Raw genomic sequence first — 27,591 nt, 5'->3', positions numbered from 1 at the left:
AAGAGGCAAACCGCAACAACGTATTTCAAGAATGCATGAATGAGTCATGGAAAACCTTCTGTCATGCCATGATCCAGCTGAACACTTCCACGCAGATCAGGGGCCAAAATTAACACTTGCCAAGTGCCAAACGCAAGTCAAAATTGGATTCGGCTGTTGACTGGTAACATTATAAGGAACTGCAACATTTCATGGTTTAAGTCCGATTGTAAGAATGATATCTGACCCTAACTGATGTAATGCGAGCGATTCTAAAGAGGAATTCTTCTTCTTCTTCTTCTTTTTTTGTGATACTACTTGATACTGCAACATACACTTCTGTTCATGTTAAAGACATTTTTTTACGTTTTAATCTCTTTTGCTCACCATGGCTGCTTTTATGTGATCAAACATACAATTAAAAACAGTAAATTTGTTAAATATTATAACACATTAAAATAGCTATTTTCTATTTGAATATATACTTTAAAATGTAATTTATTCCTGTGATGCAAAGCTGAATTTGCGATTCTAAAGAGGAATTCTTCTTCTTCTTCTTCTTTTTTTGTGATACTACTTGATACTGCAACATACACTTCTGTTCATGTTAAAGACATTTTTTTACGTTTTAATCTCTTTTGCTCACCATGGCTGCTTTTATGTGATCAAACATACAATTAAAAACAGTAAATTTGTTAAATATTATAACACATTAAAATAGCTATTTTCTATTTGAATATATACTTTAAAATGTAATTTATTCCTGTGATGCAAAGCTGAATTTTAAGCATCATTACTCCAGTCTTCAGTGTCACATGATCCTTCAGAAATCATTCTAATGATGATATGTTCAAAAAAAAAAAAAAACAGTTGCCTTATATTTTTGCGGCAACTGTGATACTTTTTTAGGATTCTGGTTTAAATAAACAGCATTTCAATTTAAAATAAATGGTATGATTCAAAAGTGAATCATACAAAAGTGACATCATATATACTTCAATTATACATACTTCAAAACTGACAGTTAAGACTTTTACTGTCACGTTTGAAGAATTTAATGTCATTTCTGTATATGTGTGTGTGTGTGTGTGTGTGTGTGTGTGTGTGTGTGTGTGTGTGTGTGTGTGTAAACTTACTGACCCCAAACTTTTGCACAGTAGTGAATTGGGAATATTCCTCACATTAATAATAATAATAAACATAAAAATCACATTTAATTTTGTGACTGTGAGATAGAGATTGGCCCCTACCTATAATATATGATCTTGCAATTTAGAGCTTAACAAGTCATTAGAAAATCATTAGACAAAATATAGTTCAAGTTTTCCTTGAAAAAGTACTGCAAATTATAGTTTCCCAGCTGTTAAGAAATATTTAAGACATGGTATTTTTTTTCAATTCACTCATCATTGCCAGTTGTGCCAAAAAGTTAATTTTGCACATCCCGGCAAAGCAGTATGAGACTTGGGATTACTGAAAGTTAGGCCACATGCTTTTCCGGCTTTGTTGGCTTTGCTGAAAATCTCTGCCCTGCCCCGGCACGACTGCCAGGTCGGGTGAATCGGCCCGTTAAAATGGCAGAACCATCAGTTCTCAACACAAACGTTTTACAGCTCTGATGAGGCTGAGAGCCAAGCAGAGAGCACCGTTCTTACATGGAGGGCAGCTTGCGTGTGCTGTCTCCCTTGGGCTGCGGAGCACAAGCTGGCTCTGTTTAGATGGATTGGGCTGCGCTGACAACCCTCGGAGCCCCTCGTAAATGTGCTCTCTGCAGGCCCGACTCACTAGATTGGCCGTTCACACATCCATCTCCTTGTTCTGGCTGTGTTTTATAGGACAGTAAAGGAAGCTGGATTATTTGTCTAAGAGCAAGAGTAGAGAAGAACAGAGAGAGGGGTTACGATCTTCCTGGTATTGGTTTCTGAAACAGCCTGAACTGAAAAATTCAATCGAAAAGACAGAAAATGAGGGTGTAGTGCTGTCTCTGTGCGAGGAAATGAATACCATTGCAGTCCAATAAACTGGAGCGCTTAAGCCAAAGTATGCTTCTTTGTACTGTGTGCTTTGAAAGCAAGTAAGAATTGTGAGTGGGAATGTGTATGTCTAAAGGGATTAATAAGGCCATAGAAATCAACAGAGAATAATTAAAAACAAATGGCCTCAATATTCTAAAATAAAAAAGTATCATGTATTTAAGGTTTGTTAAAATGTTCCTCTGAGACTTCAATGAAGGACTAGAGAAGAGAAGTGTTAAATCCATATTTACTGCCCATCAGTTTGAGGGGCCACAAATCTGTCCCCTCAAGGTATCCTTGTCTGATGAAAACACATTTAATAGAGTGAAGCTGTGACCTATCAACACTAAAAAAAACTTAAACCCACGACAAACTCTAGTGCTTGTAGCCAGGGTCATTCTAACAATGCGATACATTTTTATAACCCCATCTATATGTCTTTGTATATTGGAAAATTCGAAATCTGAGTGAATGTTGTCATTTTATTCAGGTGCTATAAAGTAAATTCTGAATAATAATAATAATAATAATAATAATAATAATAATAATAATAATAATAATAAAAATAATAATGAAAATATTTATTAGTGTTAATAAATTAATAATATTATTTCAGTAATTATTGGTTAATTTTTTTCAGTTCTCTTATTGAAATGTAAGAAAAAATGTAATGTTGCAAACAGTTGTGTTGCTTTATATATATATATATAAACATTTTTGTTGTTGAAAAAATATTATTTTTTAATTGAAAGTTCAACAGACAGAATTTATTCGAAATAGAAATAGTCTTTACTGTCTCTTTTGATAAATTTAAGTGCCATTGCTGAATAAAAGTATTCATTTTATTAATTTAGTCATTGCTCATTTTCTTTAATTATTAACATTTAATAGGATATAATGAATGTCTGGAATAGCATTTTATATTAAAAAAATACTTTAAATTATAACAAGCATACATTATTCATTTTCAAAAGTTAACAGGGATGACCCACAAATAATGAAAATATTGTTGAAAACATGAATGTTGAGTGACTCAGACAGGGAAGACAACATAGAGCCTGTAGCACTGTATCACTCTGAAAGAAGATGCCTTTCTTCACAGATAAATCAGCATCTGTTCTTCGACAGAAGATGAAAGATCTGCTGAGTGAAAATGCAGTCCTCTCACAATGACAGTAAGGATTTTATGAGGTCTCAGGCAAAGTCAACTGCTCCCTGTGGTAAAAGGGTGCAAAACTATCAATCCCTAGCCTTTGAACCTCTAGTAGTCCAAGTAGTCTTTGCCTACTATTTCATGACACCAGACCCAAAGCCTGTAATCTGTGGACCAAAGCCTACTCTAAATCATCCGACAGGACCTGTACCTATCACTCCACAGCTGGCACTGAACTGACAGAGGCCTGAGCCCCACAGGGCTAGAGAACAGAGACACGAGTCGTCACAAAGGAAGCCCACATGGAATGAGAGGCAGATGGCCTGCCGTTCAGCATCCCTCTGCTTTAGTAACCTGAGGAGTCGGGACCTCCAGTCAGCCATACTAGAGGCCAGCACCTGCAGAATTATATGTTCACAGACAGCTGTGATAGTGCGGGATGAGCAATAAGCTTGCAGAGGCATTAAACAGTTCTTTTCTTCCTTCCAATTGGAATGTTGAGCTTTGTTGCACATCGCTGAGAGGAAATCGAATTGTCTTCGTGAATATGTCTCAGCCCATCTCAGGGGACCATTAAAACATTTCGCTCAATCAATGGAAATCTTTGATGACAATTTTTTTCTGTTAAGACGTGGCTTTGAATGAAGTGTCATTTTTGGTAATTTTGTGTTAATGTCCCATTAGAAGACCCGGGAGAATTAAACGGATAGTTCACACATTGTTCTGAACCTCTGTGATGTTCTTTCTTCCATGGAACACAAAAGGTGAATATCTGAAGAAAATCCTGGCTGATCTATTCCATAATGAATGGGGAATGGGCCTGTCATGTCACAAAATTGCAAAAAGAGCACAATAAAATGATCAGAAATGTTAAGATGTGTGCTATATTCCAATGGTCCATGCTATATACAACCCAGGCTCATTGGAAAAATGTGCCAACATTTATGCAAAATGATATTAGGTTGCTTCTTGTTCGTTTTGCAACTCTTTCAAAGTGAAATGTCCAGTGAGTGATGCTAAAAGTGTGTTCAGTTTTATCCTAAAGAAATGAACCTGGCAACGTTTTATTTCATTCGTTGTACATATTATGGCTTGGAAATTAAATATCTGGTGAGTGGTACTAAAAAATGTATCACCAACCCTAAACCTAACTCATAGTGTTAACAAAAGCAAACATGAGACAAAAACACATTTTCTGAAGCATTTTAGCTTGCTTTTACAAGACTTTGAACTTTGTCATTGTGCCTCCAATCAAAAGCAATATGCTGTACAAGGTGTGCTACCAAGCAAGTTTACTACATCAGAAAAGCCATACATATGGAGCTGGTTATGTGACACAAACATGTAGTTATTTTTTAATTGATAATAAATACATCGATCTGCCCCTGCAATCATAATTAGGGCTGGGACGATAAATCGATGCAGAATCGATTCGTGGATCAATTCTGAGATTTTCAGAATGCAAATGGAATGCAATGGAATTGATTCTTCGAGTCATCGAGTCATGTAACCTTAATTTCACCTCAGCTCAGAATGATTTTATGACGCGAGATTAATATAAGCACAGCCCACTGTGAACACCCTTGTAATTCGCTTCAACCTTTTCGAATTTTATGAATGATTATTTTAGGTTCAAGTGTGTGTAAGGATTTGGAAACAAGCAAAGCCGGCTGTTTCTAAAGCATGGAGTGCCATCTCCTGTTCAAAACTGAGCTCAGAATCGACTCAAGAAAGAATTGCGATGCATTCAGAAAATCTCAGAATCGATGCTGAATCATTTCTCGATTCACGATGCATCGATTTATTTTCCCAGCCCTAACCATAATATGTGTGAAAAGGAACAAAAGTAGCTGATATTTACTGCCTCGTGGAAAAAAGCAGTGAATTGTATGTATAGGTAGGTTTTCGCATAAGTGTAGATAGAGGCGTTGCATTGAGGTTTTTGCACTGAGCTTAGGATGGCTATATATAACGACAAAAGTACTGACGCAACGACACATTGAAGCCATTTGACATAAACACCATTGGTTCTGATTTTTTATTTTTATTTATTTCATTCCTTTTCTCACATAAAGCTTTGTATGGCTTTGAAAACGAATCATATGGTGCTTGAATCATATGGACCTCTTTTATAATACATTTAGGGCTATTTTCATGAATTTGGAGCTTGACAGTTCCAGTCCAAGTTCATTTTAAGAAAAAAAGATTCAGGATATTCTTCAAAAATTCACCTTTTTTGTTTCATGGCTGAAAGAACATCATAGGTGTTTCAGATCTACATGAGTGCAAGCAAATGGTGACCTTTTTTCTCAGTTTTTTTTTTTTAAGGGGTGGGAAAAATTTCCTTTAACAATAGAATATTCTGAGATGGGAGACTCACCTGCTTGGTTGGTAGTGATGGTGACCGCAGCATAGTGGCGGACTGTGGGGGCCAGGGAGGACACTCCATTTTGGGCATCGATCTCAAAGGTGTAGTTGGTGTGTGCCAGGAGGTCCACCACGGTTACTGTGGTGTTAGTGAGGCCGGTGGCACGGGGCAAGAAGCGCACGGCCCCTCGACAGGGTTCACACTGCCTGGGACCCGGCCAACAACGCTTACAGACCACGTTAAATGTCACGTCCTTCCTGCCTCCGCTGTCAGCCGGCCAGGTCCAGTCTAGAATCACTGATGTCTCATTAATGGCAGAGATCACACTGCGTGGGGCAGATGGAGGTCCTGAAGAAGAAGATATGTGATATAATATTTATTCATCATTTTTAAATCAAGCTATAAAAATATTGTACAACATGATGAAAATCCATTTCAGCTGTACTGATGTGCATATTCAACACTGACAAGGCGAACCAATATTGACCCAGGAAACCCATCTTTTCTTCTACCGTTTCTTCTGCACTCTTTAAAATAAAAGTTATTTATTGGAATTGATGGTTCCATGAAGAAACTTTAACATTTACAAAACCACAAAAGGTTCTTTATAGTCGACCTCAGTTCTTTAGATTATTAAAATATTGTTCACATGATGAAAAAATAATTAAGAACTGTTCACTGAAAGGTTATTTGGGGAACCCAAAAATGGTTCTTCTGCCAAAACCCTTTTTTGTTTCTAAGAGTGTAGACAGCATTGAGATTAAATGGAGATGAAACAGAGACTTTTGGATGCTTCTCAAATCAAAATTCAGTGGTCTCGATATGAACTCAAACATTTCTCATCGAATTCACCAAGCTCAAATAATTTATTTAGTTATTCATTGATTCTGAGAGAAACTGTCTGGTTTGTCTTTTTTCAGTTTTTCCTAAGGGATGACAGGAGAAACATCTGGGACAAAGTTTATACTTAAATGAAACACAACTGAGAACTCCATTAAATCTCATGAGCTCTGAAAGAGCAATAAAATGTCCCTCTGGGGAAGTACGTTTACTTTAAAAAGTGTGGGTTTAATCGTTAAAGTCATCAGTTATGGATGGATACGGAATTTAGGCAGCCATGTCCTTCCCCTTGTTAAAATGTTGGCAGAGCCTCTAGAATTACTCCAGAGTTCAGAAGTGTCCTCACTGGATTGTTATATTAACTTTAAAAGATTGTCCCGGTAAAAAAAAACAGGGTATGAAGTGCGGCCAGGTTGCTCTATTGATTGGAATAGCAGGCCTGCACAGCACACTGTTATTTGAATAAGTGACAGACATCTGCATATATATGAACAAGAGTGAAAAAAGGTGATGGACACCGGTTCAAAGCCAGTAAATAATTTTGGAATATTTAGTGAATTTAATGTCTGACCTCTGGGTATAACTATGCTAAAACTAAATTCCTGGCTTAAAAACGGCGGTGAACGAAGAAATCAGTGCAGTCTTGGGTTGGGTTGGTTTGATTTGATGTGAATTCACACGCTGAAGGCCCAGAGTTTAGAGATGGTTTCTGAGAACCATTTTGACAGACATTTTGTCTGAGAAGGAAAGTGTGGGGGGGTTAGGATTTGATCCTACATTAAGAAATAGAACATTACACAAAGGAAACTCCTCCACAAATTCGCTCTGGAACATTCCAGAACACTCCCAGTTGCTTTCCCTTGATTCTGACATGACGATAAATCAGACGTTTAGCTTCAAGGTCAAATACAGGATTCACCACACTGGCCTTTTCAAAAGCACTTATAGAAAGAAGAGCAACAATCCTTGAGGAATAATTCACTCAAAATTTAATTTTATAATCATATTTACCAGCTCTTGCGGAGGGGTAGACTGAAAGACTTTCACTGAAAGTCTTAAACATCAGTCTGGTCCTCACATGACAATGGTATGATTCAGAAGACATAGAATACAGCACATAACCATATTTCTGTCATGACAACTCTCGGAGGGATTGGCATGGTAATGTACATGACAATGTTAATGTATTTGGTCTTGGCGGATTAGATCTGCTACGCTGCTGCTGCGGCAGAGCAAGTACCGAGACTAGCTACTGCCAAAACATCCACAACATGCTGCTGTGAGCATGTAAGAAATATTGCTGCTGCAAATATAACATACATGAAATAACCCCCATCATACATGAATACATCGTAGCAGATCTATACAGGTGGAGCTGGGGAAGGAGGAGGGTTTCTGAAGCAAGCTGCAACTGCTACAGCAAACACTAGTCATATATTTGAATGTTGAGCAGCGAGCTCATTGGCTACCGATACAGGAAAGAACCAATCAGCTGTGCCATGTGATAATGATGTCATTAGGTCAGACTGAGTTAGACCTATCGGACTGCGCCATCTAGAGTTTCATGCCAGAACTCTGTATATATTATATACCAGCGCTTCTCAAACTTTTATGCTGTGTTTATGACAAAACTGCTTGTTTTCAAACTTTTATTAACAGAAACTAGGAGTCTCGCTGTATTAAATTAATTAATCATGATTATTTTGTTGTTATTGTTCAATTTCGGTGATAGCAATTAAGCTGAAATAAAATGTAAATATTAGATGAAAACTTAAAACTAAACTTAAAAATAAAAGCTAATTCAAAATGTAATAACTAACTAACTAAATAAATAAAAACAAACGGCAGTGGACTTTCTTCTTAACATTTCATTTAGTGTTTCATGGAAGACAGAAAACAACATGAGTTTGGAATTATATGAAGGTGAGGATTTTCATATTTGGCTGAACAACCTTTCTTATTATTTTAACGTATAGTGGATTTTCTGTTTTATGACACCTTGATCTTTCCTTTATATAAAAAATGAGTATCATAAAAAAGGAGGTTGTCTGTGTCAGCACAGATAAAAAAACGCATTAATGTGCCTCAGTCTGCAGTGGCAACAGCATAAACCGAAGTCTTTTTTTATAGTATGGAGGAAAAAGTCGTTATATGTCGCTAGGTAACATCTTTGCCAGAGCGTCCTTTGATCCTGACATATAATAGAAATCACAGTGAGCAGGTAATGTTAACAAACTCACTGGCCTGTTAGCGGGAGGATGTGAGGTGTGCCAGGGTAAGCCATCCATTATTCGGACAGGCAGTCCACAAAAGTGTGACTAGCCTTTGTTATTACCACAGACCTGAACAATCACCACCACAACATGACGAACCCATGAAATTCTCTCTGTGACATATGGAAGATTTTTGCGTCTGGTATTGGTACAATCAAAGCTGTGCAGATTACTTACAAATTGTAGTCAATTACTGATTACAGATTACATGATGAAAATTGTAGTAAGTAACGAAATCTAGGTTACCCATTTTAAGTAATGTAATCAGACTACTTTTTAGATTACTTTTAGATTTTTTTTTAATTTTTAAATTAAACTTGTTTTAAACTTTATAGTAAATGTACTGGATGAAGATGAAGACATAGTGTTTCACAGCTATACATCACCTATAGATTATTAACTTGCATCATTTGTTTCATACTTGGTCTAATTGATTGAGAGATGCTTTTCCCCTCAAATTCAAAAGCAAATTATTTATAAGATTTTTAGAAAGGAAATTTTAAAAGTGAGAAAAGAAGAATGAGGGAGAATCTAAAATCTAAATCTGAAAAATTTACTGCCATTATGCGAATAATATGTAATCATGTAATCCATAAAAAGTAACTGTAATCTGATTATGAGCATGTTAAAATATATCATACTCCAATTACAAGTACTTAGTTGTTGAAATCTGATTGCGTAATCCAGATGTACAGTACATGTAATCAGTTACCAAGCACTGGGTACAATTATATACCATTTCTGCCGTTGACATTTTCCTCACGTCATAGAGTTACGCAGCAGAATATTGCCTTTATGAGGTCATAAAAAGGAGACAGGCAGAAATAAACAAGTCCATTTAAACATGCTTAAAACAGGCATAAATATGTATGCCTTTGAAACATTCAATAACTGTAATCTGATTATGAGCATGTTAAAATATATCATACTCCAATTACAAGTACTTAGTTGTTGAAATCTGATTGCGTAATCCAGATGTACAGTACATGTAATCAGTTACCAAACACTGGGTACAATTATATACCATTTCTGCCGTTGACATTTTCCTCACGTCATAGAGTTACGCAGCAGAATATTGCCTTTATGAGGTCATAAAAAGGAGACAGGCAGAAATAAACAAGTCCATTTAAACGTGCTTAAAACAGGCATAAATATGTATGCCTTTGAAACATTCAACGGTGATTAAATGCCGACCTTCGCTGACACAACATAGTACGCAACATAAACTGTAAATTTTACAAAGCAATAATTCACGGAGCAACTGCCTGTATAATGCAGCCATGACCTGAATTATATTCACATGCAAAAAACATCTTTGTATTACTCAGAATGACCTTCCACAATTATTGCAGATAATATCGTGCGTCGTCTTCCTTTAATTGCAGTTCCGCTCTCAGAGCTGCACTTAAAGCATATCGGCTCCACTGCCTGCATCTGAGCAGATTCTATCAAGATAAATGTACAAACTCGGGGGCTATGACAGTATGAAGTGGAGAAATTAAAGTCGTACACTCCGTACAAGCGTTTTTCCGCTCACTGTACCCATCAAAGTCTTAAACTAACATTGGCAATGAGTGCTTAAGTGGAAATGAATACTTTGTATTGCTTCCGACAGCCAAAATAAAAAGCGACTCGCATGAGCGTGGCGTGATCCGACATGCTGACTACTTCGGATGTCACGTAAGATACACCCTATTAAACTTGGCCGCAGAATTCAATAAGGCTCTTGGTGGTTTTATGTGATATGAATCAGCACTGATAGCAATGTGGTGATTTATGGATAATGTGTTTTGGAATGCTTGGCAGTCGCTGCATGCATCTGTCTACCATCTGCGTGCTTCTCCATAAAAGAGAATGGTTTAGCTTGCTCCGCTGCGCAAACCCAAGGAGGCCCGTCGGTTGAAACGGTTAAAAATAAGCAAACATGGGCTATTCTCGGTGGGACAGCTTGAAGGCCGCCGAAGGGGTATCGGAAGCTTTGTCAGAACGAGCCAACACAAATTCATCAATCCTTGAACAAACACCATCCTTCAAAAAGCTCCGGCGCTTCTGAGGGCTGCACGGCGAACAGGAACGCTGCGTTTCAAGTAACATAAATAATTATCCGTACAGCAACATAACTTCTAAATGCTTGTGGAGATTTTGCTGTCCTGCACTGTTGTGTTGAACATCTGCGTACGCCTTTGAGTTGCGGGTCACACTGACCCTAATTGGTTTCCATGCAGTTTGCCAAACAAACAACGAGTCTTAAACGTGAAGTTAAACTGATAGAATCTGGAGAAAATGCACTTATGTAGGTACAGTAAGCAGCACGTACGAGAGCAGGCCATCGAGACGGGGTCCTCTTCCGCACGGAAGTAGTTTTTCTCGCAGCCGCAGTGCACGGCTCCCTCCTGGTGTGTGTAGCTGTGCGGCTGAACAAACACCATCCTTCAAAAAGCTCCGGCGCTTCTGAGGGCTGCACGGCGAACAGGAACGCTGCGTTTCAAGTAACATAAATAATTATCCGTACAGCAACATAACTTCTAAATGCTTGTGGAGATTTTGCTGTCCCGCACTGTTGTGTTGAACATCTGCGTATGCCTTTGAGTTGCGGGTCACACTGACCCTAATTGGTTTCCATGCAGTTTGCCAAACAAACAACGAGTCTTAAACGTGAAGTTAAACTGATAGAATCTGGAGAAAATGCACATATGTAGGTACAGTAAGCAGCACGTACGAGAGCAGGCCATCGAGACGGGGTCCTCTTCCGCACGGAAGTAGTTTTTCTCGCAGCCGCAGTGCACGGCTCCCTCCTGGTGTGTGTAGCTGTGCGGCGGACACTTGGAGCACTTGACGTTCCCAGAAGAGGCCTTATAGAAGCCGGGCCGGCAGGCTGTGGAGACAACAACAGGAGGAAAGACAAATTAGGATGCTGGGAGTCTCTAGCCAACAGGGCCATTCATTACCCCATTACTATGCTGCCACTTTTAATGGAGCGAAACATTTCACATGCCCATATGCATCGGCAGACACAATGGAAAGACATTTAATCATCTGCACGGACTTAAACAAACTAATAGCTGTACCAACAGTGCTGAGATGTGCGTACGGCTGGCCACACGCACATGTGAGTGGATCTTATGAGCTCATAGGAAAGAAATATTGTTTCTAGACAGCAACAAGATCAAATGGAGACTTGCTTCTCAGAGTTTCTGAAAAGACTTCAACAATGTCTTCAACTGTCAAGTCAACTGTCAACATATCAAAGTCTGAAGTCTCAGTATGAACTCATCGAATTCCAAAAACTTAATAAACCACATTCACTCTAGACTTTTAATGTGATAAAAATGTTTAATGTTTTAAAGTGTCAGGGTGATATATTATTGTCCTGATATCATAATGAAGAAACAGCCATTAAAATAATTAAATACCTAGAAAAGAAAAACAGGAAATGCTATCATAGAAAGGAACTTTTAAAATAAAAAAATAAAAATAAAAAATGTTTTAGTAAAATCTCTTCTGATCACCAAGGCTGCATTTATTTATTTAAAATTTCAATAAGAACAGTAATATTGTGAAATACTATTACAATTTAAATTACAATTACAATATTATTACAATATCTATTTGAATTCATTTTAATAAAATGAAATGTATTCCTGTGATGCAAAGATGATTTTCAGCAATATATATATATAAAGAAAAGCATTCATTTGAAATATAAATATTTTGTAACAATTTTGATAATTTGTTTCAATCGCTTTTTTCACTTTTGATCAATTTGATGAATCATTCTAAATAGATAATGAGTAATTATTTCCTTTAAAAAATATTTTAGTCTCTTATAAAATATACCTTTGTAATGACAGCAAAATTAATTTAGTAAAAGTGTCTTCCTCATTGTTACACCACATTACATTTTTAGCATCATTGGATTAAAACTTCTCTTAAAAATAGCAGAAACATTTTTCAAAACCATATGAAAACAATACGACTACAAAGAGTAGCTCTTACCTGAGGAATTTTAAGAGAAACATCTGAAAAAAAGTTTGTTTGACTGAAACATAATTGAGTCTCTTGAGCTATGAGAGCGCAAACCTACACTATGAGCAATAATTTTTCCTCTGGGAAATGAACATTTGGGAAGCTAAAGTCAGAGCTATGTGATAAAGTGCGTTTAAAAATACTTTTAAAGTCTCCTTAAATGTCATATTCAGTGCCGGGTGCATGAATTATGCAAATACACCTCTTAAAATGGAACAAAAAAAAATAAATCTCTGCTATTAAAGTGTACTCATCAGCTCATCCTTCCCTATTCATGAGAATCCCATTCCATTACCCATAATGAAGAGGGAACATCATGATGAGCTGGCTAATTACTGTGGCTCACACGTATCTGTATTCCACTCCCCTCTTGTTGCAAGTTCAATACCTGATATAATACAGTTGGTGAACCAAAGCTTCAAGTCAGCACCATCCTCCTAGAATCAATTGAATTCTGCTTCACGGCAAGAAAACCGAAGGGGCTTCATTATTACAGAAGCAGCGAGGTCAGGTTCATCTTCCCTGGGAATACAGCAGAAGACCTTCTTTCGGTTTAATAAAGGTATTTTGGGGTGGGATGCAACCGCTTCCAACACATCAGTGATGTTTATTACCTATCTCACAGTCTACATGACATTCCCAAAGCTACAGCACACCTACATGCATGCCGTTTCTCCTGAGAGGTTTTCTTATGCGTAGTGTGAGTAGAAGACGGCATGGAGAGTAGCTGTGATGCATGAGAATGCAGGTTTACATTAACCCGTTTCTCCTCCGAGGCTCTCCATTAGGGACTGCACAAATTGAGGCTGATGAAAAAAATGCAGGTGCTCTTAACAGCATTTGTTACAGGAAATCTAATCTGACACACTGTTACCTCTGCGAATCAGAAAACACAGAGTCCCAAATGTGATAAACACACACCTATGTGGCCAAAATATGTCTGAAGACCCCAGAGGAACATTTTATAGCTCAGAGGTGGTTTCGGAGACACACTGAAGGTCTTTGTTATATATTCTCTTTTGTGTATGTTTATCCTGAAATTCCTTGGGGGGATTTCTCAGCGTTGTTAAAGGGATAGTTCATCCAAAAATTAAAAGGTTGTCATTATTTACTTATCCTCAAAGGTGTGTTCAAACCTGTACGAGTTTCTTTTTCCTGCTGAACACAAAATAAAATACTTTGAAGAATGTTTATAACTAAGCAGTTGCTGGCAGAAATTGACTTCCATAGTAATTTTTTCCCCCATACTATTGAAGTCAATGGCTATCGTCAACTGTTTGGTTTCAAACACTCTTCAAAAACAGAAGAAAGGTTTGGATGACACAAGGATGAGTAAATAATGATAGAGAAGCTAAGCGATGTGTAAGACTAAAATTTGTAGAAATATTTCAATTACCATTTTCAGTAAATAAAGCTGAAATAAATACAATAAAAAAAAGAATAAAGCTGAATTCAAATAAAACATTAATATTAATTGGCAAAAGAAAGAAAGAAAAAAATTAGAAATGTATTAATTAAAAATTCATACATTAAAAATAAAGAAAAACTCATCAAACTTAAATGAAAATTAAAAATGTTGCCTTGGAAACTAACTGAAATAAACAAATGTTACTTTAAAATATATAAAAATAAAATAAAAATGAAAATGACAAAAGCACATAACAACTGCTAAACCTCTCAAATTTAAAAGAAAACTGAAAATATACAAAGAAAGGCTAATTCAAAATATGAATCAATACTTTAACAGTACATAAATAATAATACAACAACACTGGTGAGATTTAAAATCGTTGTTGACATATGGTAAGTGTATAATAGCACATATGGATAGCATATCTCACATAATATGATCTTGGAGGACATTGATGATAATTGTTCATGTTGAGACTTTGATTGCGTACTTCAATCTTGAGCACAGTGTGAGACACTGTTGAGATCTCATCTGTTAGATTACCATTTTTTTTGTTCAGGAAAATATATAAGAAATTAAAAAATCTCCATTTGCTCTCTAGGAGAAACAATTGAGACCTCATTTGAATGTAGAGAACAAAAAAAAAAACTGATTTCCTTCCAATCATCCATGATTCCTCAACGCCCTTGACATGCAATGACCGTTACTTATAAATAGAAATAAATTCCAAAGGCCAAAAATAAACAAAGGAGATGCAAGACGAAGAGCGGCGCGGGTCAGTGAAGCAGGTGATGATGGAGAGAAAGGTGCCCCAGTTTCCGTCACACGAGCACTTGTATTTGACAGCTCTTTAATAGAAGCCTGGGAAGCCAATGGCTCTCGACGGCATCGGCCTCTCATCTCTCCAAACCCTCAGTCCACAGTGAAAGGCTATGAATGACATTAACCAAAGCTGTGCCTGCTCTTCCTCCACGTAATCTGAACGCCTCAGATGTTCAGGGGAGCGCTGAGTGCGGCATGATGTAAAAGTTTGTGTGTCTAACACGATGTGCTGAGGTGGAAGCGCTTCGTGTGTGTGAGCGGGACAGAGCTGGGGGGCTGTTATTGATTACACGTGTGCTGCGAGGAGACGCTGGGGCTCACTCCCGGGCTAACAGGCACAGGAAGGGAGTGAGAGAGCTACAGAGGGGCGCTGAGGTGATTTCTCATCCTGGCCTCCCAGCACACGCTCCGTACGCACTCGCTCTTAACAAGAACACACACACACGCTCTCCCAGGAGCCACCCTTAATAAGGATATGAGAGATGATCTTATTACTTTGTCTATCTTTTCTTCGCTATCTTGACGATGTTCGATGGTGGGGAGGTCGAGTAAAAACAAAGAGAAAGAAATCTTCCCATAGGAATGAAAAATCAATCGTTTCTAGACAGCAATGAGATGAGAGCAAATGGAGCAAATGTTTCAGAAGAAATCTCGACAATGTCTCAAACTGTGTGCACATTTGTCATAGAAGACTTTTTAAGGACAAAACAAAACAAAAGTATGTTTTCTTGTTCTCTTGATGAAGAGCAAATGGAGTGAAAGTTACAGAAGAGATCTTAATGATGTCTCTAACTGTGCTCAGACCTGCCAAGACACCAAAATATGCACTTGACAGGCATTTCTATAACATTTTAAACCATAGATCATAAAATCTTCATTATAGAGGTGTATTCAATGTCATGTCACCGATCCAAACAGTTTTAGGGATATCAAAAACCAAACCAAACCAAACCTAAACGAAACGAAGCGAAGCGAAGCATGACATGACATGACATGACATGACAAGACATGACAAGACAAGACAAGACAAGACAAGACAAGACAAGACAAGACAAGACAAGAAAAGAAAAGACAAGACAAGACAAGACAAGACAAGACAAGACATGACATGACATGACAAGAAAAAAATCCCATAAATTAACTGTTTCTTGACAACAACATAATTAAGTTTATTTCGCATCTAATTCGGCTTAAATTCAATTATTTTGATAGTGCAAAATGTATATATATATATCTATACTTTTTTGTATACATATATAGAGAGAGAGAAATATATATATATATATATATATATATATATATATATATATATATATATATATATATATATATTGTCAGTATAATGCATTAAATTAATCAGTTATGAAAAATAACACAATTAAAATATATTAACGCATTTAACGCACTGGCCCCGCCCCCAGACCTGTACATCATTTTACATTTAATACAGTTGACAAATATGATGCAGGGCAACAACTCCATAAATGCAGTTATGCCTTAAAATTTAAGATACTGGGGCAAAAATGCCCCAGTATGAGATTTTGTCTCATATTTATATTACATGATAAGCGATATCGCACCAGCAGCGAGAGCAATATAGTGTTGTTTATGTCCGAATAGCACGACTGCAAATGTAATTTTATACAACAGTTCAGTGAATAAGAAGTCTAGAATGAGAATAATAACATATTGTGTTATATTTTAAATACAATATTGTGTGTTTTTGCTCAATTTCGCCAATGAAAATATTACCTATAAAGCCACAGCAGAACTATTGTGCGTCTGTGAGCTACATAGCGGCGTTTAGAACGTTTTGAACAAATCGTTCAAGGAAGTCAAGGCCCATTCGTAGAGAGAGCAACTTACTTCATTCCTGAATGAATCAGCCATTTGAATCAATTTAATGAATGAATGACTCATAAAGACACATACCACCACCTGCTGGCAGTTTTAGTTTCTTCTTTAGAGTATCAAAAAAACACAAACAAACAAACAAACAGAAAACCTAATAGGGATAGTTCACCAATAAATAAATAAATAAATAAATTAATTAATTAATTCTGCCATCGTTAACTCACCCTCATGTCGTTTCAAACCTTAATGACTTACTTTCTTTTGCGCAACACAAAAGAAGGTATTTTGAAGACTGTTGGTAACAAATCTGCTTTGGTTACCAGTAACTTTCATTGCATGAACAAAAAAATACTGCGATGTTTCTCAAATCATCTTCTTTTATGTTCCATAGTTTAGAAGTTGTAGCCTAAACGTTTGTGTATTCAATTTTTATGTTGAATCAAATGAAATATTTCTTTCTAACGCTAATATTTGTAATGTCTACTTGATACTTATTTAACACATTAATAGCTTTAAATAATCTTTTGTGGGTATTTTCACAGCCACATTTAATTTGCGATTAATTCGATTAATGAATCGCCACACCATGTAATTCATTAGATAAAAATTGTCATTGACTGACAGCCCTAGTTTTTTTGTTTGTTTTCCAGTACAAATATCGAATCATTCTTAATGAATTCCTAATTAACAAGTTAATTGTAAGTAGATAAATTAATAAATTAATAAATGTCAGCGAATTTCCCCCCATGTTTTAAGCAATAAATAAATAATGCTTATAACTTGTTATTTTGCTTCTCAAGTCTCTGTCTTGATTTCATGTTGAGACATTTGTACAGGAAAACAAGACAAAAATACTGAGTAAGAAAATCTCTTTTTGCTGTATGCCAACAACTTGAATGTGTCCATTTTTAATTATCCTTTTAATTTTTGGAAGAAACATCTGAGACAAAGGTGATGCTTAAGTGAAACACAATTGGTCTCTCTCTATTAAATCTCCAGAACATGAAAAAACCTCAGAGAAATAAAAAATTCCTATGGGAGGGGTAGCTATGTGATAAAATATGATTACAAAAATAAAATGTTCCTCTGGGCTACAGAACAGAAAGCTGAAAAGGGTCTTGTGCGATCGGTAACTGCTGATATGAGAGCAGACCTCCCTGTGACTAAACAGGATCCTATCAATCAATAGAAGCATAATGTGACGACATGACGGTAAGTGCTGGCTAGATTCACTTACGGTACGGTCTTTATACAGTAGCTGGCAGAGAGGGAGAGGATACAAGGAACAAATGCATTCATTCAGCACCTCCTGTTCAAACTAATTGCCTGTGAAACTGTATCTGACTAGCTGGCTCTCAAAAGAAAAGCCCACCGTAGATGTCCTTCCTCTGGGGAGACAAGAGCAAAGTCCACAAAGGTCAGACTCTCATTGCCATTATCAATCGCACACTGTCTGATGTAAAAGTCTAAAATTAAGGGTGTCTGAGATCATGAAAAAGGGAAATCTTTTAAAAATACAGTTTAAAACGTGCCAAGTAAAAACACCTTACTTATACCTTAAATAATAATAATAATAATATTTTCAAGGTTAAAAAAAAAAAAACTTGCGGTCTCTTAAAAAGATGAAAATAACGTATACTTCCTAAAAACATACAGCTACCTGACCTGGCTTTCTTTTAAATTTAATAGACAAAAATTTAGTAGACAAAACTAAACTGCATAACATTGAAGAAATAATAATACTAATACTAATAATACTACTACCACTACTAATAATAATCATAATAATTATTAATTTTATTGCAACACCCCCCCTCCAATATTTCATTTTATTTTCATTTTATTTGTATTTGTTTTATTTTATTTTTGAGGATTAAAATGAGAATTAAAATGTATTTTAATTGAGAAATTGTTTTTCATTAAAGAGGTGTATTTAATTCCATGGTGTGTTCGAGACCTGGAGAATAGAATAGAATATAATAGAATAGAATGGAATGGAATGGAATGGAATGGAATGGAATGGAATAGAATAGTTAAAATTAAATAAAAATAACAAGTTTGTCATTTCTGCCATATGCAGTGACACATTCTTGCACCTTATTTTATTTTAATGGTAATATATGGATTTGATATATATTAGATTTAAATACGAAACTTTACATTAAATAGATTTATTTATTACATGGAATTAATTATGAATCAATTATCAAGTAGTGCATTCATAACAATCATGTATAATTAAAGTGCAAACCAGTTGTCTGCGTCACAGATCAGAAGATGTTTCGTCCCTTTCTGCTTGGATAGCAGAGACTGCTTGTTTCATCCGAGGAGTTTTAAGCATAAAGTTTAAAATGAAGGTTATCACTAGATGCTAAGTTGAGAACCACTAAGCGAGCATCATGGGAAAAACCCCAAATCCAATTAAAGCGCATGCATGGGTTTCATTTCCACTGCTAATTCAATCACTGCCAACACTGACACCTCTAGAGCTCCCCGCTCAAATGACCTCTGACCTTGATCAATGGCTGCCTGGCACTGCTGCACAGCCGGAGACCTGACAGCGCCTCTCGAAGCATATCCACATTGCATGACAAATCTAGTTTGTGGTCCGAGAGTTTCAAGCCACAACGGACTAAATAAAGTTTCAGAGTTTATACATCTTCTAAACATGCTAACAAGCTACATGTGATCATGTGTTGAGGATAAACAAACAAAGAGGAATACACAAACAAATTCCTCAGCACAAATGCGCAATTAAACACACATTGATAAATCACAGATTCACATATGTGTCCGAATGGTGTTGGCATAAGCAGGCTCTCCTCACTCAGTGGTCCATATGTAACCACGGGCACTTAGGAGAGCTCAGCTGTAGCACTCAGGGAGGCCTGAAACGTGATCAGCGCTCCTCTGTTTGTCCTGGAACCTCTACAATGGCACTCTCAGAGGAGAATGAGGCCACCTCTCCTTGAATCAATACACGCTGCCTTGTAAACAACACCAATGACACCACCAAACAGCCCATTTATGGGGCCTTTTTATATGGAAGGCCTCGAGAACAGAAATGTGGCCAAGGACATTAATGTCACATCATCGTCTGCATGTTTGTTGTTCAGCTTTTGCATTCAACTATGGTGGTTCTAGATTGATTTTGTTTTACAACCCAGATTGTGCATGCAAAAACAGGCCCATTTCACCCAAAATCAATCTCTGTTTAGCATCAGGAAAATTAAACCTATCTTTGGGACAATTACGATTTTTTTGCACATAAAAAAAGAGAGCATTCATTGCATTACATTTCACTTCTTTAATTCTCGTTTTTCTCTGTGGTGATTATCATTACTGTAATAGAGTAAACGTTAAAGAGTTGTCGTAAAAAATACTTTAATACAAATAGTTTTTTTTTTGATTAGCATAAATTAAACACAGTGCCACACATTCAGTATTACTGTGATGTGTATACACTTTACTATTTAAATATCATATTTTCCCCCATTACAGTAATAAGAAAAAAATATGTATCATGAAGATTGTCACATTGCATAAATAAATTTTTTTTTTTAAATTAAATTACATAAAATAATATAAAATAGCATTGACCCAGCATTGTTACTGTTAAATAATGTTATAACTATCAAAAATTGATTTTGGAAATTTAAATAAAGCTGAAATTAAAGCATATAATAAATATTAAATTAAAATATTACAACTTAAAAAAAAAATCATAAATGAAAATTAGAAATGTTTCCTTGGTAATTAACTGAAATAAATATAATTTTAAGTTGAAGTACTATAATTAAAACTAAAATAAAAATAAATAAATAAAGCATTATTAAAACAAAAAAAAGGACAAAAGTGCATAACAAAATTACTAAAACTAAAACGGAAAATATAAAATAAAAGCTAATTCAAAATATGAATAATACTGTAATAGTCCTTTATTTATAATTTATACAATACAGATTGTGTCAAAGTAACTTCACAGTGTTAAACGGGAAAATAACGTTTTAATGATGCAAACAAAATTGAGTTCTACTGTAAAACAGCTCTATAAAGAGGACAATAGTAAACAGTCAATTTTTCAGTTAAAGACAATCAGTCAACAGTATAAGTTAAATTTTCAGTTAATAGTATATAGTATATAATAGTAAAATAACACTAACCTAGAATCTTGACAGTCTTCATGACTTTCACTGTCAGGAAATAGATAAAGCTGACTGTTAAAATCTGAACACAGTGTACAATATTGTCTGAGCCATCATGGAACCCTAAGGGCAAATTCTACTTCCAAACACTTTCCATGCTTTTCCTCTTTACTAAAAACAACTTCAACAGCTCAGTTCTGGGAACGATCCGAGAACCAAACCCTAACATTCCCAGAACATTCTGGGAACCAAAAACTGCTCGCTGGAAAGACCGTACGGTTCACAAAGCGGATAAATGTGTTGTGGAGAGGGAGCCAGGCCCTCCATCAGCTCTTTCCGACTGAAGGGAAAGGTCAGTGAAGGTTTTGCTCCACTTCGACGGTGCCAGCGGTAAACAGAGCGAGTAGTCCTAAACAAATGATTTCCTGGTTCCACAGACCAGCTCCCACCCCGTCCATTCCATAAGGTCAGAGTGACTCTCGCCCTCCTCCTCACTCTCCCACCCCGGCTCCGGGTAAAATTAGATTTGATCAGGCATCCTGCGGGACAGCCATTCTTCTGCGTCCGCTGGATCCCACCGCACTGGAGATGGATATTAGCATCGTAATGCGTGCCGCGCTTCTGGGACTGTTTACAGTTCCAAACATGTGTTTCCGCCCCGCCTTGCAGCGTGGCTATATTGCCTCCAGTGTGCCCGCACCTTCCCGATCCGCTCATCAGCGGGCTTTCTCATTCAAATCAGCTCCAGATCAGACCGCTTAATTAGGCTGCACACAACGCGCAGTGCTAATTTCCCAAAGTGAAGCTCCAATGTGAGGAGCCTCTTTAAGAGCCTTTTGAAACGAATGAGCCTCCACTCCAGAAACATTACCTTGTCGTTACCAGCGCAAACACCAACAGAGGCCTGAGAAAGCTGATATGAATTAGCGTCATCGAAAGCGCCAGCTCGGCAGCTCCCTCCTGCATCCGCTGGCAGGCTAACAGAGCGAGTTTGTAATTTGTTTTTGGGGGTTCGTTTTGATTAGTTCTGGCTGAGATGAATGCACCGCATCAAGGGTAACAATAAACATTTTGCTCTGATATTACTGCGTCTTAGTGACACTCGCTAGTTGCTTGGTCAAACGTCATTCAGTACGTTTACATGGACAACAACATTCCGATTTTAACTATGTAAACAGAGATTTTTGATGACCTTAATCTGGCTAAACTCATACTCGAAGTAAACACAAATCGAATTAAAGGGATAGTTCACCCAAAAATGAAAATTCTGTCATTAATTACTCACCCTCATGTCGCTCCAAACCTGTAAGACTTCCGTTCATCTTCGAAACACAAATTAAGATATTTTTGATGGAATCTGAGAGCTCTCTGACCCTCCGTAGCCAGCAATGATATTACCACGAGCAACGCACAGAAACGAAGCAAGGACACAAATAGTCCATGTGACATCAGGGGTTCAACCGTAATTTTACGAAGCTACGAGAATACTTTTTGTTCGCACAGAAAACAATAATAACATAACTTATTGAACAATTCTTCACCCCGTGTTACCGTCTTCCGCCATTTTGGAGAGTAGCCCAGAACGTAATCAAGGTAATGAGCATTGTTTACGTTCAGCATGCGTGCGCTGTCTACAAAACGTAAACAGCGCTGATTACGTTGATTACGTTCTGGGCTACTCTCCAAAAGTCATTTTTAATTCAATAAATTATGTTATTTTTGTTTTCTTTGCGCACAAAAAGTACTCTTGTCGCTTCATAGAATTACGGTTGAACCCCTGATGTCACATGGACTATTTTACCGATGTCCTTGCTACATTTCTGTGCGTTGATCGTGGTAATATCATTGCTGGCTACGGAGGGTCAGAGAGCTCTCAGATTTCATCAAAAATATCTTAATTTGTGTTCCAAAGATGAACGAAGGTCTTATGGGTTTGGAACGACATGAGGGTGAGTAATTAATGACAGAATTTGAAATTGAAGCACTATGTAACTTTTGGCGCTCTAGCGGTTAATAAACAGAACTGCACACTTCCCGCGGAAGAACATTCCAACCGGAGCTACTTCACGCAGGTATGTGTTAGTCCGCAGCGGTGACGACCCGCCCAGGCTACAATAGTCCAAATATAAGTACTTATTATAAGTGTACCGTAGTGATTCGGAATAAGACAAAAATGCGGATTGGAAGATGAATTCATGATGTACTCGCTCATTATATACATTTTTGCAAATTTTGAACACAGAAAACATTAAATAGTGCTGCTTTAATCACACTATTACCGTTGTGTAGGACTTTTCACTGCATTTTGCTACAGGATGCCATTTGACGGCAAACAAAAGAACATGGCTTCAACAACATCGTCATCTATTTGCACAAATAATTAACTGCTCCTGAAGCTTTCATAAAATCAAAAAATGAAACACCCAAAACTGTATATGGCATCATAACAAAGACAAACTATATGTTTATATGTGAAATTCGCTTGGGGACATAATGACATGTGCCATTAATCAATCTATGCACTATAACATGTCAAACGGGAACTTGAAAGGAATATTCTAAAAGCAACTCATGTAAACACCTTAATCATAATATTGTCTTATTTAGAATAAGGTAAATAATTAGATTACTGATGTTCATGTAAGCGTAGTCATTGATGCGGCGTGATATGTTACAAATGCGCGGCGAGGCTAATGAATAGCTTTGCTGGCGCTCTGTTAGGAATGAGGAACAGCGACGCCATTTTAATACAATTATCATTGGGTAATGCTTTTGTCTTTAAAGATCCTTATAAATTAATTACAGACCTCTATGGTTGATTCCTCTTTGTAAATCTGTCAAAGAGAATCATAATATTGTGGCTGTGCTAAAAGTGAGCTAATTATGATTCAATAATGACTCAGAGGAGAGCAGGTCAGTCATTGTGAGGGCCATCTAACTGGCATATTTCATAATTAGAGAGCCAGCAAACGCGTCTGGTCTGTGAAGCCGGATAGAGATGCAGCTCCACCTCATTAAAAGCAGCATTTCATTCCCGTTCAATGGCATAATCCTGTCGCTACGGACTGCAACGCTGTGGCTCACCGCTCTATTAGCGGAGAGATAGCTGCATATTTTCCTGGAGTGTCTCGCTGTCTTTGTCTTTTGACATCTTTGTTAGGCAACGGTTCTTATTTATCCGGAGGATGGACACACAAACGCACGCTGACACACATGCTCATCTGCATTAATGTGCGTTTCATGCCAGTCCTTCAGGCCGTCATTGTGAGGCCGACAGCACCTCCCAAAATGAAGCCGAATCCAGTCATCAAAGGCTAATTAGAATATATGCAGAGAAGTGTAAAACTTCCGAGTGGGAAAAAACCCTGGCTCCACTATTTGTGAAAAGTGTGTTACATATACAGTACTAATTTGGTAACTCTTTACAATAAGGTCTAACTTGTTAATATTAGCTAATTCATGAACTGGAAATAACAAACCATGCATATTGTTATTGCTAATTTCGATGGGAAAAATAAGTTAGAGAATGTCCAGAGTGCAAGTCTTCAGTTTATCATGTTGAGTAAGATTAAAAACAAACAAAAAAAACAACTTCTTCTTCCTCTTCTTCTTCTTAATAATAATAATATTAATAATTGTATTACTTTATAATTAGGTTTCATTTGTTAACAATTTTGTATATATTTTTTTACATATTGCAACACATATGCAGAACATAAAAATATCTATATACTCACATATTAAATATTCGCATGCATTCTGTGTTTGCAAGATGTAAAAAAAAAAAAAAAAATTAAAAACATAAGAAAAGGACAATTTTGTTCTATGGCCAAAAGTTATTATTTATTTTTATTTTACAGATTTACACAGATCTACACGCACAGCAGATCACTGGTAAATAAATCTATAACGACAACAATAATTACTATTATTTTATTACTATTGTTGTTGTTATTATTATATACAAAAATAATATAAAATGTATTTTTTATGTTGTACTTAAAGTAACAGTAAAGTCTTTCAATTCATGAAATAACAGAAATTAAATTATGAGAATTTTTATAAAATAATAATAATAAAAAACTATTTAATAAATAAATAAACATAGCAAAGCTTTTTAATCCTTTTTCTTCCTCAAAACAACACCAAGACTTGCATGCTGGACAAACTTCTCTTTCCCCTCAAAATTAGCCCTGAAAAAAAAAAGCCCAAAGATTCGTTCTGGGTCTCTCTATGCTGGACGGTTTCGGTGCACTGCTTGTGTAGTATGTTATAGAGGTACTATAGGAGCACAGATTTATTGAACTCTTAGTGATGGAGCTCCTTTGAGCAGACTGTTGTTTCAAGGCTTAACTCTACACTGGTGTTCTTGTCGGTGGTTAAGGTCAGTGTGTGCTGTGTTTGTGTGTGAAGGAATGTGTTCACAGCTGGACGCATGTGTACAGACTATAAACTAACGCAGGGAACAGATGGCACCCCCATGAAAACTAGTATACTGTATACTGGGACCGCTAAACAGTTCAAGCACTGAAACAGAGCGATTCACAAACACAAACAAATACACAGGCATAGCCTACCGAAACATACTATTAAAACAAGGACGGTTTTGGTGATGTGATCCTTTGTCCCCACAGAATCCCCTATCCATAGGATCCTATCCAATGCATGTTTATTTGATAACTTTTCTAGCTAGTCTCTAATCTAATGCTAAACTAGAAGGCAAAAATTTTAGCTAATGGACTGAAACTCTAAAGAAGGGGACATGTTTAATTTTGACAATTGTAAGCTTAAGTAATGTTATGTGATGTGATTTAGAATACATTAATTAACAGTTTAATGTTCAAGACTAAATACATGGTTAGTTTTTGTTTATCAATTCCAGTCAGGCACCATACAGAACACCCATAAAAAAAGTTCCCCAATATGTCAGACATTCCTATTATGAACTTATAAATTCTAATGGCAGGTAAATGTTAATTCTGATGGTTATGTTACTATTATTGTGATTGTGATTGCTGGGCCGGGACATATAATTTGTTTTCCCACTCAAATTATGAGAATTTTTATAAAATAATAATAATAAAAAACTATTTAATAAATAAATAAACATAGCAAAGCTTTTTAATCCTTTTTCTTCCTCAAAACAACACCAAGACTTGCATGCTGGACAAACTTCTCTTTCCCCTCAAAATTAGCCCTGAAAAAAAAAAGCCCAAAGATTCGTTCTGGGTCTCTCTATGCTGGACGGTTTCGGTGCACTGCTTGTGTAGTATGTTATAGAGGTACTATAGGAGCACAGATTTATTGAACTCTTAGTGATGGAGCTCCTTTGAGCAGACTGTTGTTTCAAGGCTTAACTCTACACTGGTGTTCTTGTCGGTGGTTAAGGTCAGTGTGTGCTGTGTTTGTGTGTGAAGGAATGTGTTCACAGCTGGACGCATGTGTACAGACTATAAACTAACGCAGGGAACAGATGGCACCCCCATGAAAACTAGTATACTGTACACTGGGACCGCTAAACAGTTCAGGCACTGAAACAGAGCGATTCACAAACACAAACAAATACACAGGCATAGCCTACCGAAACATACTATTAAAACAAGGACGGTTTTGGTGATGTGATCCTTTGTCGCCACAGAATCCCCTATCCATAGGATCCTATCCAATGCATGTTTATTTGATAACTTTTCTAGCTAGTCTCTAATCTAATGCTAAACTAGAAGGCTAAAATTTTAGCTAATGGACTGAAACTCTAAAGAAGGGGACATGTTTAATTTTGACAATTGTAAGCTTAAGTAATGTAATGTGATGTGATTTAGAATACATTAATTAACAGTTTAATGTTCAAGACTAAATCCATGGTTAGTTTTGTTAATCAATTCCAGTCAGGCACCATACAGAACACCCATAAAAAAAGTTCCCCAATATGTCAGACATTCCTATTATGAACTTATAAATTCTAATGGCAGGTAAATGTTAATTCTGATGGTTATGTTACTATTATTGTGATTGTGATTGCTGGGCCGGGACATATAATTTGTTTTCCCACTCAATTATGATGTAATAACGAGATGTTGTTTAAACAATATATTTTCTCGTAATAATATAGTGGGAAAACATTATTTTTATGACATGATTACGGTAAAATATATTTTAACAACATATTATCTCATTATTATGAAAAACTTTTATGAAAAAAATTATGAAAAATCATTTTAAAGTCATAACATCTTGTTATTACAACATAATTGAATGGAAAAAAATAACATGTGCCACTGTAGTTGCCACATATGCATGATGCGGCAATTGTTCTGTTGCATGTTTCTGTTGCCACAAGACATTACTGCTTTAATGTATTACATGAATATTGCTCTAATATAGTACATGAGCGCATAAATGTACACGATAATGTTCCTGCATCCTTTTCGCTAAGACGCTATAGATGTGACTGGGTCAGTCAGTAATTTTAGGACATAATTTCGGCAAAATCCCCTGACACGTCTCAATAAGCCACCATGATGCCTGTAGCAAATTGAGTGCAGGAGACGAAGAAAGAGGGAAGAAAAGAGAGAAAGTAGCTTTGAAATAACTAAGCCTATTAGCATAATTTTCAAAGCCTCTCAGAATGCGAGTCCTCCTGTCGGAGCCATCCCTCTTCCTTGGTGCCATTGTACTGAATGTACTGCTCTGCTACAGAAGCCGGCA

General features: G+C 36.6%; 1 protein-coding gene across 1 annotated transcript in view; it reads right to left on the bottom strand.

Annotated features, from left to right (window-relative positions):
* epha3 (eph receptor A3) overlaps nucleotides 1–27,591 on the bottom strand; it is a 161,386-nt gene that overhangs the window by 73,814 nt on the left and 59,981 nt on the right. Inside the window, exons 4-5 of the mRNA XM_016231088.1 lie at nucleotides 11,348–11,503; nucleotides 5,528–5,863 (exon numbers count right to left, since the gene is read on the bottom strand). Coding sequence (XP_016086574.1) covers nucleotides 5,528–5,863; nucleotides 11,348–11,503 — 492 coding nt within the window. The remainder of the gene's footprint in view (nucleotides 1–5,527; nucleotides 5,864–11,347; nucleotides 11,504–27,591) is intronic.

Source organism: Sinocyclocheilus grahami, unplaced genomic scaffold, assembly GCF_001515645.1.
Source record: "Sinocyclocheilus grahami isolate Dianchi unplaced genomic scaffold, SAMN03320097.WGS_v1.1 scaffold383.1, whole genome shotgun sequence".
In the NCBI taxonomy this organism is placed as follows: domain Eukaryota; kingdom Metazoa; phylum Chordata; class Actinopteri; order Cypriniformes; family Cyprinidae; genus Sinocyclocheilus; species Sinocyclocheilus grahami.
This window is presented reverse-complemented; position numbering and strand designations above follow the sequence as displayed.